Raw genomic sequence first — 18,313 nt, forward strand, 5'->3', positions numbered from 1 at the left:
GGCTCAATGAAGTTGACTGATTTGCTCATGTATAGAAAACCAAAACATAGCAAAATATTTTGAGACTCCAATCAAAAACTCACCTCACTGCTAATAAGAGTATTTAAACTGTAGGAAAAATCATGCAATGAGAGAAAAAATTAAATTTTGCTAAATATAAGCATTCCATTTTTCATGGTACATTAGATAACACCTCATTTCTCCCTCTACTTATAAACTTTTAAAATCACACACTTTAAGAATAAATGAAGAGGGCAAATTGAAGTATCTCATCGCAACTGATCTTGATTCCCACATGTACCTTTAAATATTGGAGAAGGGCTACTTGTACAGAAGGACTACCTGGACACGTGTGTATCTCTGAATATATCTGCTGAGGTTAAAGTCACCTGGTTTAACAGTTTAGAGGTGGTACCCTTGTAAGACTGAAAATAGTATCACCGGGGCCAGCAATGTGGTGCAGTGGGTTAACGTCCTGGCCTGAAGTGCCGGCATCCCATATGGGCACCGTTCGAGACCCAGGTGCTCTACTTCCCATCCAGCTCTCTGCTATGGCCTGGGAAAGCAGTAGAGGGATGGCCCAAATCTTTGAGCCCCTGCACCCAAGTGGGAGACCTGGAAGAAGCTCCTGGCTCCTGGCTTCGGATCAGCGCAGCTCTGGCCAGTGCGGCCAATTGGGAGTGAACCATTGGATGGAAGACCTCTCTCTCTCTGCCTCTCCTCTCTCTGTGCAACTCTGACTTTCAAATAAATAAATTGAATCTTAAAAAAAAAGAAAGTAATATCCCCAAGAGATGGGCAACTGTGGCTGTGGCTGTACTTCTACAGAGACATAAAGACAAAGTGAGCAGGTGCGTGGTAGGGATCCTTATGTTGCTCTGCAGAGGCACCAGAGGAGCTGAGGCCGATCTGACCACCCTACATCACTGAATCTACCTGATGGTTCTCTAAGTCCCAGCCAGCAAAGATAAAAGAGAGTAAAAGAAATCCTTTTAACTTGAGTGCTCATAAAAACCTCAGCTGCATGATTTTAATGCCTGTATATTTACACCTGGAGTCCCATAGTTTTTTCTCTTCACCTGCACATTTAGAAAGTGGAAGGTTAAAACAGAACCCATTTACACCTAGGAGGAGATGCTGAGGCCGAATTCTGTGGTTCTGCAAACAGCTGTCTTCCTTAACAAGCGAAAGCATCTGTCTCTCTTTAACTACTGGAAAACAGTGTTGGATCTCACCACAGTGAATTCTGAATGTAAGTTTATTACTGAGAACGCATCTGTTTATTGCTAGCTAAGAAATGTTACATTTCTTATGTTTAATCTCAGCACACATGGGCTTTTTCCCTTCTACATTTCAAAGTAATGTAAAAGCTAAGGAAAGCATCTTATGTCTTAGCATCCACAGTCAATCAAAACCTAAAGGTTAAATAGGGTAGTTTAAGATGAATAAATATACATATTGACAATATTAGAACTGTCATTCAGATCCTAAATCAGATATGTACCGTAAGAGCTATAGCACATAAAGCAACAGCAGAGTAAAGACTTATCAAAGAAAGCAAAAAAAACATGTTTTCCTTTTTTGCTTTTTTAAGGAGGTTATGAATATATCCATTCATGAAAATGTAAGAGAATAACATATGTAAGAAAATATTTGGATAAAAGAAAATGCACATTTCTCATTCTCAAATTTCTGGTATTGAATGAAAATGGTAATTTAAAGCTGTATAAAAAACTGTAGTTCTAGGTTACTTATAATAAGAAATATAATTTATTCTTTCCAGAAAAAAGTTCATATTCTGCATTTCCTGTAAGCACAAATAACAACTGAAAAGACAGTTGTCAAAAGAAGTTGATGGAAAATGGAAAGAGAATACACCATAAATGCCTTTGAATAAACCATTTCTTATTGTTTCAAGATTAATCATAAGGCTTAAAGAATGAATCTGATAATGGCTTCAGTTTCCAGACATCTTTTACATGCAAATCTAATCAGAGAGCTTGTGAAAATAATTTAACTCACTGTTTCTAGGTCTCATAAGAAAGCATATAAGCAAATACAGCTTTCCCCATTTTCATCTGAGCCTGTCTTTATTATCACCTTTATACCAAAAACAGAGAAGAACTTAAACAACATATACATTTAAAGAGAAACTTACAAATTCTTAATGTCAACTGCTCCACGGAAAGCCTTCCTTGGAATTGCCTGGATTTGATTTTCACTGAGGTCACTAAAAACAATAAAGAAAAGACAAAAGATCAAGTTGCTAAACATTGCTTTTAAGTTACTCTAACCAATGTGTTTGAGAAGTGATATGGTACAAGAAAAACTAAAAGGTTCCTAATTAAATCCATAGCATTTGATGTCATTTTCAATACAATTATTTTACATTTCTAATGTAAATTTAAAAATTAAAGTAAGTGGTTTCTTGCAGTATGCCCCCATAATTTAAATTTTATAATAAACTACAGGATAGGACAGTCTTAAGAGCTGCTTCAATTATGTGTAATTGAATATTTCTCTAAGACAAAGAGTAAATTTTTCATAGCTCAACTTCAGTGGGTTCTGAAGTTTTAGTACTTGGTATTTCTCCAGCCCACTGACATAACTTAAGGAAGTATAAAGAAAAGCAGACCACTTTAATTTCCTGCAGAAGAGTATAAACTGATAAAAACTGGGTAGAATGATTACGTTTTCATAGCACTTTAAGCAATCTTGAAAATGGAACATGGCAAGACGGGCCCAATATTAAAACCAACAGTTTCTGCAAGAAATATATTAACAGCATATTGATTTAAAGCCGTATTTAAATAATCCTATTATGCCCATAAACAGATTCTCTATTTTTGCATTTAAATTTAATTGAAAAATACATTTTAATCAAGAAAAAAAGCACTTTTCAACTTGGAATGAGAAGTTTGTAGAAATCAGCCATCTCATGAAATGGATCATTATTTCTCCCTTCAAAGTGGTTAGATAGGATTCTATGAACCCTTACATCATTATTAGCCTTAATGAGTAGGATATAGATACACACGCAAAACAGTTACTGAAAAGAAATAAAATGCACTTCTAGTTTAGGAACATACCACCTAACAGAAAGTTAACATAGTAAATAAAGAGAGTGACAATGATAGTAGTAATACCAGCTTTGAAGTTCCAAGATAACTATAAGAAAGAAAAATGGAGCTCCTGACCGTGTTGCATAGCTGATGAAAACAGAGGCACTTTCCAGCGTGTAGAGGCATATTGGGAAGCTGTGTGCACGCCCTCTACCCCCGTGCTGCTTGTGACTAGGACTGGCGAGTCAGAGAACGCCGACGACATAACACACAGAGATAACTGGCAGATAGATTTAGTGTGTGGTCTTGATCTCATTAGCACCAAGTTTTAAATAACTGAGATTTCTGCTTATAGCTCAATATTCTTGAAGTTCAAATAAAAAATGTTTGCTAAGCAGTTTGTAAAGGAATAAATGTTACTCTATTAAAGAGTAAAAGTCTTTAGAATTATATATGTATATGTATATAATTTCAAATGGTAAATTTACAACATATGTTTATGTAGGAATTAAGGCAGGACCCATTTTCTAAACGATGTAGATCCGTTGCTGCCTGCAATAATTTCAGAATGTCACTAAGCAACTTCATCACTGTAAAAATTGCTTATTTCTCCAGTTTGTCATTGATTCAGACTGATTTCCTGTCTTCATTTAATTAAATCGAATTAAAAATGTTTAACCATATATATTTAAAAGCTGTGATAGATTCAAGGAGGCAACAGGGAACTAGGAGGTGAAGGTTCTGGAGAAAGGAAAATCAAAGAATAATAAGAAATGAGACAGAAAAGGTTGAATTCAAGAAAATTTAAATCTATAATTCCACAAGAAAACCATTCATATTATTTCCACTACGGTGTCCCTCTCAATTTCATGTTTTCTAACCACTTATTGTTTTTACACTTCTCCTAAGACAAAGAATGTTCCAGAGATTGTGTGGGTGAATAAACACAGAAGAAATGTTTGCTTCTGGTCTACGGCATTCTCACGTTGACAGAGGGGGTCACTTTATTCTCCAACTGCAACCTCAGTTCTATTCAGTCTCAAGGAACAGATTTGTCCGGGAATCATGCTCTCAATTTGGGGATGGATGATGTGCAAGGAGAGTCAGGGAGATGACTTCAGGTGGTTTATAGAAACATCAGAACAACCCCAAAACAAAGCTAGCACACCATGCCTTCTGAACTTGATTTTAGCTCTCCCAGTTGCTTTTGGCAGAATGTTAATGTATAAAACTGCTTTATTCTGATAATATTTTTCTTTGTTTAATAGAAAACTTTTATTTAATAAATTTCAAAAGTACAACCTTTGGATTATAGTGGTTCTTCCCCCTATAACCACCCTCTCACCTGTAAACCATCCCATCACCTACTCCCTCTCCAATCCCATTCTTAAGATTCATTTTTAGTTATCTTTATATACAGAAGATCAAATCTATACTAAGTAAAGATTTCAACAGTTTGCACCCACACAGACACACAAAGTATAAAGTACTGTTTGAAGACAAGTTTTATCTTAATTCTCATGGAATACTACACAGCAGTAAAAAAAAAAAATGAAATCCGGTCATTTGCAACAAAATTGAGGCATCTGGAAAATGTCATGCTGAGTGAAATAAGCCAGTCCAACGGGAAAAATATCATAGAGTTCTCTCTGATTTGTGACAACTAACTGAGCACCTAAAGGAAACCTGTAGAAGTGAAACTGACACTATGAGAAGCAATGACTTGATCAGCCCTTGTCCTGACTGATAATACTTTTCAAATTTTTCTTTTTACAAAGGAATGAGAGCTTGTCAGGCACGCAGCTTTCTTATGTTTTTTGGAAATAATAGGTTGTGGCTGGCATTGTGGCATGGTGGAGAAAGCCATCACCTGCAATGCCGGCGTCTCACTTGGGGGCTGGTTTCTGTTTCAGCTGCTCTACTTCTGATCCAGCTCCCTGTTCATGGCCTAAGAAGAGCAGTGGAAGATGGCCCAAATGTTCGGGCCCCTGCCATCCGTGTGGGAGAACCAGATGAAGCTCCTGGCTTTGGCCTGGCCCAGTCCTGGTAATTACAGCCATCTGGGGAATGAACCAGTGCATGGAAGATCTCTGTCACCCTCTCTCTAGGTAACTCTGACTTCCGACAAATAAATGCATACCTGAATTTTCTTTAATTCTCCTAATCATTTGATGAAGTAGCTATTGTCTTGGTTTTTACAGGAAAGAAAACAAAGCTTAAGAGATGTCAGGATTCATTGCTAACCCATAAGACAAATCATAAATTGTTAATCACACAGGAAACAATGGTAAAGTTTCAGTAAAGACTTGGGAATTCATGAAGATGAGGCTATTCAAATGGTCTCCATGTAATCCTTCTGTAGTCTAGAACACAGGGGGCTTTTTCTTAGCTTATCCCAGCCTCTGATTCATGCCACCTTCGAATGATGAGTTAGGCTAGGCTTAAACAATGATTCGTATCTACTACATATAATCAAGTGGGTTTTTAAAAAATTTATTTAGATTATATAAGTTTCATATATTTCATATATACAGATTTAGAACACAGTGAGACTCCCCACCATGATCCCTCCTGCACGTGCTCCAACCCCTCTTTCTCCGCCCTCTCATTTTCCCACTCCTAATTTTTACATAGATAAGTATACTTAATGATTGTATAGCTAACCCTACACCAAGTAAAATAGTTCAACAAATAGTGTAAGGAAAAAAAAAAAAAAACCCTCCCCAATGAAAGAGACAAGGACTGCAAACAATCATTGAATCTCAAAATGTCCATCTCACTCCATTGCATTACATTTTAGGTACTCTAATAGTTACCTCAGATCAGGGAAAACATGATTTTTTGGGATATGTTATATGACTTTTTGGGACTGGTTTATTCCATTAAATATAATGGTTTCCAGTTGTGTCCGTCTTGTTGCAAAGGCAAGATTTCATTTTCTTTTTTCAGCTGAGTAGTACTCCTTGGTGTATATTTACCATAATTTCTTTATCCAGACAACATTTGATGGACATCTGGGTTGATTCCGTATCTTAGCTATTGTGAATTGTGCTGCAATGAACATGGGGATACAGATAACTCTTTAATATGCTGATTTATTTTGATTTGGGGAAATTCCCAGGAGTGGGATGGCTGGATCACATGGTAGATCTATATTCAGATTTCTGAAATATTTCCATACCGTCTTCCACAGTGGCTGCACCAGTTTACATTCCCACCAACTGTGGATCAGGGTACCTTTGTCCCCACATCCTCACCAGCATTTATTGTTTGTTGATCTCTGTATGTGAGATATTCTAACTGGAGAGAGGTGAAACTTCACTGTGGTTCTGATTTGCATTTCTCTGATGACTAGTGATCCTGAGAAATTTTTTAAAATGTCTGTTGGCCATTTGAATTTCCTCTCTTGAAAAATGCCCGTTCAAGTCCATTGCTCATTTCTTAACTGGATTGTTTTGTTGTTGAATTTCTCGAGCTCTTTATAGATTCTGGATGTTAACCCCTTATCAGTTGCAAAGTTTGCAAATATTTTCTCCCATTCTGTTGGTTGTTTCTTCACATTGCTGATTCTTTTACAGTGAATTCTGAAATTCAGTAAAGAAGATAAGGCAATTGGCCAAATAGAAGAACAACTAAGAAGAAGCCGGCTGGCGCCGTGGCTCAACAGGCTAATCCTCCACCTAGCGGCGCCGGCACACGGGGTTCTAGTCCCAGTCGGAGCACCGGTTCTGTCCCAATTGCCCCTCTTCCAGGCCAGCTCTCTGCTGTGGCCCAGGAGTGCAGTGGAGGATGGTCCAAGCACTTGGGCCCTGCACCCAGAGGGGAGGCCAGGATAAGCACCTGGCTCCTGGCTTTGGATCAGTGCGGTGCGCCGGCTGTAGCGCGCTAGCCGCGTCGGCCATTGGAAGGTGAACCAACAGCAAAGGAAGACCTTTCTCTCTGTCTCTCTCTCTCACTGTCCACTCTGCCTGTCAAAAATAAAATTAAAAAAAAAAAAGAAGAAGAAGCCAAACAATTTATTTGGTCTTGCTTTTCTAACAGGCAATGTAGTATGTCAAGATAAAAATGTAGAGGCCAAAGTAAGGACAATACTTCCATTAAGTAAGCAGAATTAAGTGAAAAAGCAGAACTTTCTATGGGAGAAGTTTTGATTTTGTCTACTTAGAGAGTATAACCTTGGGAGAAGAGACTGGAAGGACAATCAGTGGCGTGCTGTGTAGACTATTTTGCATGTTTGAGGAATGTGTTCTTCTTTCAGCAGACAATGGTGGAGTGAAGATGGCAATGAGTAGGAACATTACAGAATTTCTTCCTTAGACTCAACCAGCAATGGAGTTTGGAATGAATACATTGGCTCAAAAAAAAAAAAAATCCAAGTTTAATTACATCAAGACTAGAAGACCAGATATATGACTTCTGTGATGTTGGGAAAATGACAATGAGAATCTCAAATGATATAACAACCATCTATGCATTGCTTCTTTCCCAGGACACTGAGTGGATGAGGCTTCTTCACAGTTTAAACACAAAAGTTGGGGAAGATTAAGAGTGATATCAGGGACGCATGAAGAACCAAAACCTAGAGGTAAATTGTATGTGAAGATGGGTTAGGTGATGGGCACAAAGGATAAACTTGTTGAAAAATGATTGAGAATTGCTTATCTACTGTGCCTCTGTTTCATTTGTAAAATGGAACAATAGTGCCTACTGCATAGGATTGCTAGGTGTATTCAATGAGTTCATATTTTTTAAATGTGCAAACAGTAGTTAGCACATCGTAACTACTATAGAGATGTTAGTCACCTCATACTACAATTATTCTATTTTGAGACTCTGCCACATACCCTGAGTGCATCTACTCTATTCCTTGAAGATTATTGCAGGGCAAATGTGAGGCATTACTGATAGGAGTGCATTGCTCTGTGAACTGTGTGGAATGAACAAAATGAGTCAGAGCTACTGACTTAGTGGGATGGAGCTGCCAAGGGAGGAGTTTGTAATTATATCACTAGGCAATAGAGTGTAAAAATTTGTTTCAGAGGAAGGAAATGGCTTGATTGGAGTTGATTTTTAGGAAGATTAATCTGGAAATTGAATTTCAGAGCAGGCAAGGATAATGGGCAAAGAGGTGGTATTAGGCAGTGTTTCAGAGAGTCCGCAGGTCTCCAGTGAACTAGGCAATTTTTTTTCAGAGAACATTAAGTAATAATATTGGGAGTTGAGCTCAAGTCCAAATACAAGGTCTTCAAAGCAGATTAGTGTGATTGCCATCTAGGGAAGAACTTAGAAACACTTTAGTTTTCTAAGTGAAGGAATAACAAATCAAGAAAAGTTTCTGGCAAAGATAAGAGTTAATGATACCAAGATCAGCAAGTTGATATTGAAGACAAGGAAACTAGATAGGTTTTGTTAAGAGATTACTTTAAATGCTCAAGCATGATAACATGGAATTCTCCATAGAAATTAAAAACACTGAACACCTTGGACTTAAAAGCCTGTTCTTTTCACTTTCTGAAATGACAGGAAAATGAGAAGAATGGAAAAAGCTGTCCCATTCTGGAGCCAATCTCGATGCTAAACATAAGAACTAGGGTGAATGCAAGCAATTGCAGACAGAAAAGAATTTTTACTCTTGGTACCACCATGATTCAAAAGACATGGGCCTCCCAAAACCATACCTGAGAAATGGCCCTTGGAGACCATTATTAAACTCTGGAGTTTCCCACGCCAGAACCTCCCCCTTCAACTGTATCCAAAATATTACTCAAATTAACTCAGTGGTGTTTCTGGTCAAGCTCCTTCATCCTGTGCTGCACAGTCATGGTCACTGGTGGAACATTTTTCACAATTCATCACTGTTTTCATAGATGACTGAGATGCCAAACTGATCTTCCTGCCTTGATTTATAATCCCTTATAGTGTAACTCTCACACTGGTGCCATCATTTTATTTCCAGAATTGAAATTTCATCAAAACATTTGCTTCTGAAGTCTTCTCCATCATCCTTACAGTTACTCAGACAAAAAGCCAGAGTCCTTTCTGATACCCACATTCTTCAAAATCTGACATTTAATTCTCAAAGTAAATCTACTTGATTCTATACTGAAAATATGCCCAGAATCTGGAGTGGGCAATATGGTGCTGACGGTTAAGCACTGCTTGGGACACCTGCGTCCCATATCCAAGTGCCTGTCATTGGGTGTGAGCTCCACCTCCAGTCCAGCTTCCTGCTAAAGAGCATCTGGGAGGTGGTAGATGATGCTCCCAGTTCTTGGGTTGTTGCCACAGGAGACCCAGGTGGAGTTTCTGGCTCCTGGCTTTGGTCTGGTCCAGCCCCAGCTGTTGTTAGTATCTGAGGAGTGAATCAGTAGATGAAAGATATTCTCTCTCTCTCTTTGGCTCAATCACCCTCTCTGTCACTCTCTCACCTTTTAAATTAATTATTTAATTAATATTTAAAAATATGCTCAGAACCTGACTTAACAGTACCTCTGCTGCCCTGGCCAAACCCACCATCTCTTCTTATCTTAAAAAACAAAACAAAACAAAACAAAACAAAACAAAACAAACAGCTCTCAGCTTTCTGCTTCTGCCCTTGCCTTCCCATCACTGTCTTGCCACATCTCTAACCCAACTTCTACTGATGTCTCATCTCACAACATAGTAGAGTACAACATATCACAAAAGTCCTACAAACTGACTGATACAATCTGTTTGACCTGAACATATACCACTCCTCATATAACTCATTCTGCTCCAACCACACTGGATTTTTAAGTTTCTGAAAAACTTCACCCACTTCTTACTTCAAAGTCTTCCTTGATACCTGTGTCCCCTGTTTCCACCTTAGTCCTTCACTCATGTATTCAATGCTCTTAATTTACCTTCTATCAAATCAACTCTCAGATTTCTCAACTTTTGCACATTCTCTTTTGGCCTCAAGCATCTAGTTCCTGTCACCATGGTTCAGGACCCATACCAAGGAAGACCTCTTTGAACATCATTTTTCTTGAACTCAGCAGCTGAGCCCAGTGCTAGGACCTCTGTAACTTCTTAGTTGTGTGATGCTGTATTAAGTGACTTAGCCTCTCTCCCAATTAGCTCATCTCTAAGAGAGTTATAAATAACTCTTGTGATGACTTTGTCAGGCATGAATAACCACAGTGTTATTAGCAATACAAACAACTATTTACATCATTACATGATAAAATTATTGCATAAATTATTTTGCTTTTGGGGAAGTCAGTCCCCTATTTCACAAATATGTATCACAATGCTTTAATCATCACAGTTGAATATCTTTCAGGTAACTGTATCTACTGGTAGATAAGATAATTTATGAAGGCAGGGATTTTAGTACCTTGTTTTTACAAAATTCCTGACATATGATAGGTCTTCAGCAAATGTCTATGCAAGGGAAGGACAGAAAAGAAAGAAGTTCTAAAGAACAAACATACTAAAAATATGGCAACTTGCTGGATATTTATGCGTCAGGGAGAGAGCTGTTAAGCAGGTACCTGTGTTTTGAGGCCTGGTAAGTAGAAAAATTTAATATTATAGACACAGCATAGGGAAGTCAGGAAAGAAAACTGAACTTCTGAGATAACATTCAAACATGCTTGAATCAAGGCAATGCAGGAAAGGCCATTGGCAACATTTCATAAATTAAATTGAAGAGAAATGAAAATGGAGTTCAATAAAGAGATCAGAAGCAGGAACACCGATTAAAGAGGTTTTGTACTGTGGCGGAAATTGAACTCTACACTGCATATGTAGATATACTTCCCAGTGGTATACGCTGACAAATTCCAGATTTATAGGTTACTTTCCCCAAGAGTCAATGCTCAGTTTACTCAACAGTTCAATGTTTGCAAGTGGGAAAATCAGTTGTGATATTATTTTACCTTCACTGCTAGTCTGTCATTCATCTATTCAGAAGCATTTATTGGCAGCCTAAAATGTGATATAATTATTGCTTTGGGATAACTGGGTTTCCTTTATGGTATGCTTTTACCACCAACTGTTGCTTCTTTAGAAGAAAAACTATTCTCTCATCTATATACATCCTTTCTTTTTCAGGTCTCAATAAAATCCTTTTGATCACTCTGTCACATCAGTGAATGAGCTTTTTTTTAGAGACCAAGGGAACTGCTCCTGTACCCAAAGTTTTTTTTTTTTTTTTTCCTGTGGGAACTTGCAGCACCTTCTTATGCTCAGCCATTAAAGCTTTACAAAACACACGGGTAATACAAGGTATCTTTTTCTTCTAATCCGCAGTGTACTTTATAACAGCACTTCCTGCTCTTAATAAAAAGTGTCAACAAATGGTTCTTATATGGGTTACTGGCTAAAATAATAAGATGCTGTAGATACTGAAGTGTAAAAATGTGTGCACTTTAGACCTGATGAAAAAAGATAATACATGAGGCATTCACTGGGCAATTATTAAGTGCGAGGCAGCAACTCTGGCTGACTTCCTTGCTTCTTCAGTCACATCAGAATGCACTTTTCCATCCTCATCTTGGAGGTGAGGAACTGAAGTTTGTAGAGGATGCACAGTTACCTGCGGGCACACCATTTGCATCCACTGTGCTGGGATTTGAACTTAAATTTTTTGTTTCTCAAACCAAATGCTTTACCCACAGTTGTCCTCACTCCTATAGAGTTTGCTGCCTGTAGAGATCTGATTTCTCTGCAATTACAGTTCAATCACCCTGGAGCTGTGGCTTCAAGCTGTTGTTTGAGGATCAACCATAAAAATTATCTAGGCTGGGGTAGGCATTTAGCCTGTTGGTTAAGGAGCATCACAAACTGGAGTGCATGGATTTGATCCTTGGGTCTGGTTCCCGACTCCATGTTGCTTGTAATGCAGATCCTGGGGCACAGCAGTTTTAACTCAAAGTAACTGGGTTTCTGCTTCCCACATGATGAGAGACCAGGACTGAGTTCTAGGTTCCTGGCTGTGGCCTTGCCTGGTTCTGGTCCTTAAGGAATTATGCAGGTGAACCAACGAATTGGAGCTCTCTGTTTCTGTTTCTCTCTCTCTCTCTCTGCCTTCACGCGTGTTTGTGTGCAAGCACATTCACACATATGCATCGCTCTGCTTCTTAAACTAAACACACACACACACACACACACACGACTTCAGAGCCCCATTCTAGAAATATTAGGCACATTTCTAGTGGGGAAGTCCAAGAACCTGTATTTTTAACACATCTCCCAGGTAGCTGTCAAACTCCTGCTCTATGAACCTCATGTCAGTAGCTCACTGGGATGTCTCTGGTCAATAACAACCATTTTTTTTTTAAGTGCAGACTTCAATAGCATTAAGTACACTTGTATTGCTATGCAACTATCACTTCTGAAAACTCTTTTTGCACAATATGAAATCTTACAGCCAGGATACCCATTTTGAAATAAGAGTACACAACATTTTTTCCCATTCTCTTCCTCCTAGAAGAAATTGTGTCCATAACATTGTTTGATATTAGCAGCAGTCTTTCAAAGTGATATTTAATTCACCTTTTGGGTTGCCCATAAGCCATCCTCTTATACTCGTTGAGTATACTCAGAGGAGGTATCTCATTGTATTGAGTCATCAAGGAATGAACAACAGTAAAAATAGAGTCAATGGTGATGGATAGAAAAAGAAAAAAACAAAAAACTTCCTGTGTGCCATTAATGAGAAAAGCCACTGAGCAGATGGTACATGTTTTAGGATGAGTCATATTTTTTGTCACATTGAAGCCCAGGGAAAACCATAGTGGCCTGAAAATACCTGTAGGTGCCTGAAGTGCTATCCTGAAGGGTGCAGTGAGACAGGCCTATTAATGAGTTTGGATGGAAATCCTTGACTCCAGCTCACAAAAACTAGATAACTTCAAAATATGGATACAGTTCCCGAAATTCTTTGAGTCCGGGTTTATTTTCTCTAACTCTGGAGAAATTAACAAGCACTGCTGTGACATGGTTTCTGCAAGGATGAAAAGACAAAATGTAGTCTATGTGAAGGTATAAAGTGCCCCTCCTAGCCTCACACACACAGGGCATCAACCGGCATGTGTTCCTTTCTGTATTTCCATTAGAGCAATTCAGTTCACTTCAAGAATTATTTATTAAAGGCAGTGTGTGGGAAACACATTGTTAGTTCTTAGAAACTAAAGGAAAAAAATCACACATTTGTCTGCTCTCAGGCAGTTAAGACTAAGAACATGGAGGCAGGTAAAGTGATCCTTAGCTGCTTGAACTGACAGAAATACCAATAAGAAAATATACAAAATCACAAATAGTAAAGGAGAAAATGCTCATGCTTTCACATTGCTTAGAGTGATGGGGACGATGTATGATAGCAAAAACTTCTTTGCCATAGATTTCTTCCTTTTCTCTGTGGATTTCTGCACATACAATCTAACATTCTTTTTCCTGCCAGCCTTTATATGTGCATTGCTCTTTTTCTGGGATATTCACATGTTGTCCTTCACTTGGTTAATCCTCTTACTCATTCTTTGGAGAAGAATTTCAACATTTTTCTTCTAAACATTTTGTCTGAAATATCTTGACACTGAAGTAGGCTCCCTTTCATGTACTCCAGTAGAATCTTACACTGACCTGGTACCATACTGGATTATAATCAATATTTTTCTTGTTGACACATCTCACAAGAGCTGAAGGTTCCCTCTAGTGTGTAATTCAGAGCCTCATGTAGTCGCTAACTAAAACTCCATAAATGATTAGAAAATTAACATTATTTATACTTGCTGTCATTTATATCATCAAGAAAATATCACTTAAGAACTTGATGTGTTTGTTAGTTAATGTTACACAAAATGTAATGTGACATTCTACTCTGGCAAATTAAAACAATAATGTACTTATTCTTTGGTTCTACAATATGGTAAAGATATTATTTGCAAGAATCAAATAGTTTTAATGAAATCAGTATGACAATGGCAACAGCAAAGTTAAAGTGGTTGTGTTAGTGAAGATATCTTATATTGTTGAATAAACAACACTCTTTGCAAGTCTTCATTTAGCCTGAACTATTCTTTCACTCTTAGATGGGCTTTAAGATGTTTTAAATCTCTCAATACTGGGTTTAGTGCTATGTGTATTCCATGGTTTAGACAATAAAGTGTGGAAACTAATCAGGACAGTATCACTTCCCAATTATCCAACTATAAGCCTTTGTGGTAGGAATTGTACCACTTATCTACTGAGACATAAAACAAATGTGATCCCATTTTTTCATAACTGCAATATAGCAAGAAAACCAGGTGTGTACATGGGAAAAAAATAAAGAGGCTAGTGCTGTGATACAGCTGGTTAAGCCACCACCTGCGATGCTAGCATCACGTCAACACTGGTTCAAGTGCTCCAATTCGATTCCCTGCTAATGCACCAGAGACGAGCCAAGTACTTGTGCCCCTGCTACACATGTGGCAGGCCCCGATATTCCTGGCTCTGGGCTTCATCTGGTCCAGCGCTGGAAGCTGTGGTCATTTGGGAGAGTGAATCAGTGGATGGTAAAGCTCTCTCTTTCTCTGTGTGTATCTGTGTCTGTCTCTCCCTCTCTGTAACTCTGCCTTTCAGATAAATAAATATTTTTAAAAAGAAGAAATGGAAAAAAAAACCTGGTGTTAAATTGGAAATTGCATAGAAAATTAATCAAGTTCTAAAAAATATCATGTAGGATCTCTGTCCTTAATGTGCTGTACACTGTTATTTAATGCTATAACTAGTACTCCAACAGTATTTTTTCACTTTGTGTTGCTATGTGGGGGCAAACTGTTGAAATCTTTACTTAATATATACTAAACTGATCTTCTGTATATAAAGAGAATTGAAAATGAATCTTGATGTGAATGGAAGGGGAGAGGGAGTGGGAAAGGGGAGGGAAGTTATGGGAGGGGGGAAGCCATTGTAATCCATAAGCTGTACATTAGAAATTTATATTCATTAAATAAAAGTAAACAAAAAAGAAGAAATGGAAAATTATTTATTTTTTCAAAGATTTATTTTATTTATCTGAAAGGCAGAGTTATATATATATATATATATATATAGAGAGAGATAGAGAGAGAGAGAGAGAGAGAGAGATGTATATATAGAGAGATCTTCCATTTGCTGGTTCACTCCCTAAACGGCTGCAGCAGCTGGGGCTAGGCCAGGCTGAAGCCAGAGGCCAGGAGCTTCACTGGGGTCTCCCACACCAGAGCATGGGCCCAGGAACTTGGGCCATCTTCCACTGCTTTCCAACGTGCATCAGCAGGTAGCTGGATTGGAAGTAGAGCATCTGGGTCTCAAACCAGCACCCATATGTGATGCTGGTGTTGCAGGTGGCAGCTTAACACATTACTCCACAATGCTAGCCTCATGGAAAGTTATTTCTAAGGAAGAAACTAATGTGGGAAGATGAGAGACATGGGCATATTAAAGATGACATCATTGGGGTGAAAGGTTAAGAAGACAGAGTTTTTGTACTTAATAATTAATTAAAAGGAAAAAAGAAACATTTTGGGATTCAGAACATTTGAATAGATAACTGATGACTTTCAGTTAATCTTAAAAATAATAAAGCAGGAAAGGGGAGGGTTGCGGGCGGGAGGGAAGTTATGGGAGGGGGGAAGCCATTGTAACCCATAAGCTATACTTTGGAAATTTATATTCATTAAATAAAAGTTTAATAAAAAAATAATAATAAAGAAACAAAAGGAACAATCATTAAATAGACCCAACAAAGATTTCAGGAATCTTTGTGCAAGCCAAGACTACAGCACAATCTATTCCAGAACAGCAAGTTTTGCCAAAGTTTTCTGTACCACCTTTCTGGCTTCTCTTGTCATTGTTTTCACTCGAGTCTGACTTAAATAACTTGTGGTCATATAGAGAGTCAACTATCATTATTCCTTTCTAGAATTTAGTCAAATAAAAGTGATTCCTGATAATCATGAAAAGGTGTTCAATGGAAGCCAACCTTCATTTGAACAAAACACTCCCATGTCAAAACTCGACAAGTAAAACAGGAAATCATCAAAACACCACAAAAAATGATCCCTACAGTAAAAGTTTTTGAAATCAACTTAACACCTTTATTGAAATACAATGCACACACCAAAATTTCACACATTTAAACTGTAGAATTCGATGCTTTCCATGCAACCATCACTATAATCAAATTTTAAAAAAGTTCCGTTACCCTTGAAAAACATCTTCTACTCATCAGCAGCCACTCCTGTTTCCCAGCTCCAGGAAGTGGTACATGTTTGTATTTTGTTTTTGTAATAATCTATTTATGAGTATTAATAGATTTGGACTTCTCTATTCAGCTGATTGACACAAGAGACTCATAAGGCAATTTCAAAATCAACAAATACATCTCCTGGGAACTAGTATATATAATATCTTTGGTTCTTTTCTAGCACTTTTGGGGTTGGTTTATGTTTCTTAATACAGCAACAGTCTCATTATTAGACACAGCCAGCAAAGACTATCTTTGACATGTCTCTCAGAAGATTAACTTGTTCCATTCCAATCAAATACATTACCTTGATATGCCCACAATAGCTCTGCAATGCAAGGTATATTACTTTGATCAAAGGAAACATGCAACAAAGCAAAGAGGCAACCAACAGAATGGGAGAAAATATTTGCAAACTTTGAAACTGATAAAGGATTAATATCCAGAATCTATAAAAAGAAACTCAACTATAACAAAACAAACAATCCAGTTAAGAAATGAGCAAAGGACTTGAACAGGCATTTTTCAAAAGACAAAATTCAAATGGCCAATGTACATAAGAGAAAATGCTCAGGATCACAAGACATCAGGGAAATACATAAATAAAAGCCACAATGAGGTTCTACTTCACCCCAGTTAGAATGGCTTTCTTACAAAAATCAAAAAGCAATAAATGCTGGCAAAGATGTGGGGGAATAGGTACCTTAATACACTGTTGGTAGGAATGTAAACCAGTATAGCCATTGTGGAAGATAGTATGGCGATTCCTCAGAAAGCTGAAAATAGATCCACCATATGACTCAGCCATCCCATCCCTGGGAATTTACCCAAATGAAATGAAATCAGAATATGAAAGAGTGATCTGTACCCCCATGTTATTGCAGATCAATTCATAATAGATAAGATATGGAATCAACCCAGATACTCAACAATCAATGACTAGATAAAGAACTGGAATATAATTCAGCCATAAAAAAGAATGAAATCTCATCTTTTTTAATCAATTGGATGCAACTGGAAACCACTATACTCCATGGAATAAGCCAGTCCCCAAAAGACAAATATCATATGTCTTCCCTGATCTGTGGTAATTAATAGGGTATAAAAATGTAATGTCTATGAATGAAATTGACATATTGAGATTTGATTATTATTTACAGCCCTTGTCTCTACTGTTGAACAACAGCCTTTTTTTCTTATTATTATTTGTTGAATTCTTTACTTAATTGAGGGCTAAGCTTATGATTACAAAATAAACTGAAAAGTGTATCATTATAAAAATTAGAAAAGATTAAGGAAGTGGGGGTTAGGAGCATGGGTGAGAAGGAGGATAGGGTAGGAAATATCACTATGCTCCTAACTCTGTATATATGAAATACATGAAGTTTGTTCACCTTATATAAATAAAAAAGTGAAAAAATTCTATATTAAATCCCAAAATGGTAATTTCAGATGCTTTTCATGAGGCATTCTCTGGCATATTCCCCAGATAAAAAGGGGCAGGGGTAAAACGAAAATAATTTTCAAATGTTTATTCGAAGCACTCTTAACACTTTCATTTAATCCTTTTATTACTAAAAAGTAAAAGTAACTTTAAAAAGTATGTTTTCTTTTTAATCAGCATGTATTCATTTTCTGTTTCTTCTAAAGATTATAAAAAGGTAGAATGTAATCTAATGGTGCTGAAATACTGCATCAGCTTTTAACAAAAGAGCCAATACTGCAATGCTGCTATTTTATTGCCCACGACGTATGGTTTCCCGTTGAGTATCCCATTAACCTTAGAGTGCAATGATATCATTTTAATTATATAAATTGAAACAGCAATGTATAATACCTATATCATGTAAAAATGGATTTGCTTTATGTGAAAGTGTCTAAACTATCTTTCACTATGAAGCAATAAATTTGCTTTAGATGGCAAACCTGCCTGTAAATTTAATTACTGGTAATTTTATTTTCCTCCACAGTTTAACCTCTCTTAGAGTCTGACCGGGTGTATCATAAATCTGTA

General features: G+C 37.4%; 1 protein-coding gene across 2 annotated transcripts in view; it reads right to left on the bottom strand.

The window, feature by feature from the left end:
- SLIT2 (slit guidance ligand 2) overlaps positions 1-18,313 on the bottom strand; it is a 388,499-nt gene that overhangs the window by 145,808 nt on the left and 224,378 nt on the right. For both annotated transcript variants that reach the window (XM_062212660.1, XM_062212659.1), the window contains exon 5: positions 2,159-2,230. In XM_062212660.1, coding sequence (XP_062068644.1) covers positions 2,159-2,230 — 72 coding nt within the window. The remainder of the gene's footprint in view (positions 1-2,158; positions 2,231-18,313) is intronic.

Source organism: Lepus europaeus, chromosome 16 (genome assembly GCF_033115175.1).
Source record: "Lepus europaeus isolate LE1 chromosome 16, mLepTim1.pri, whole genome shotgun sequence".
NCBI classification, from domain to species: domain Eukaryota; kingdom Metazoa; phylum Chordata; class Mammalia; order Lagomorpha; family Leporidae; genus Lepus; species Lepus europaeus.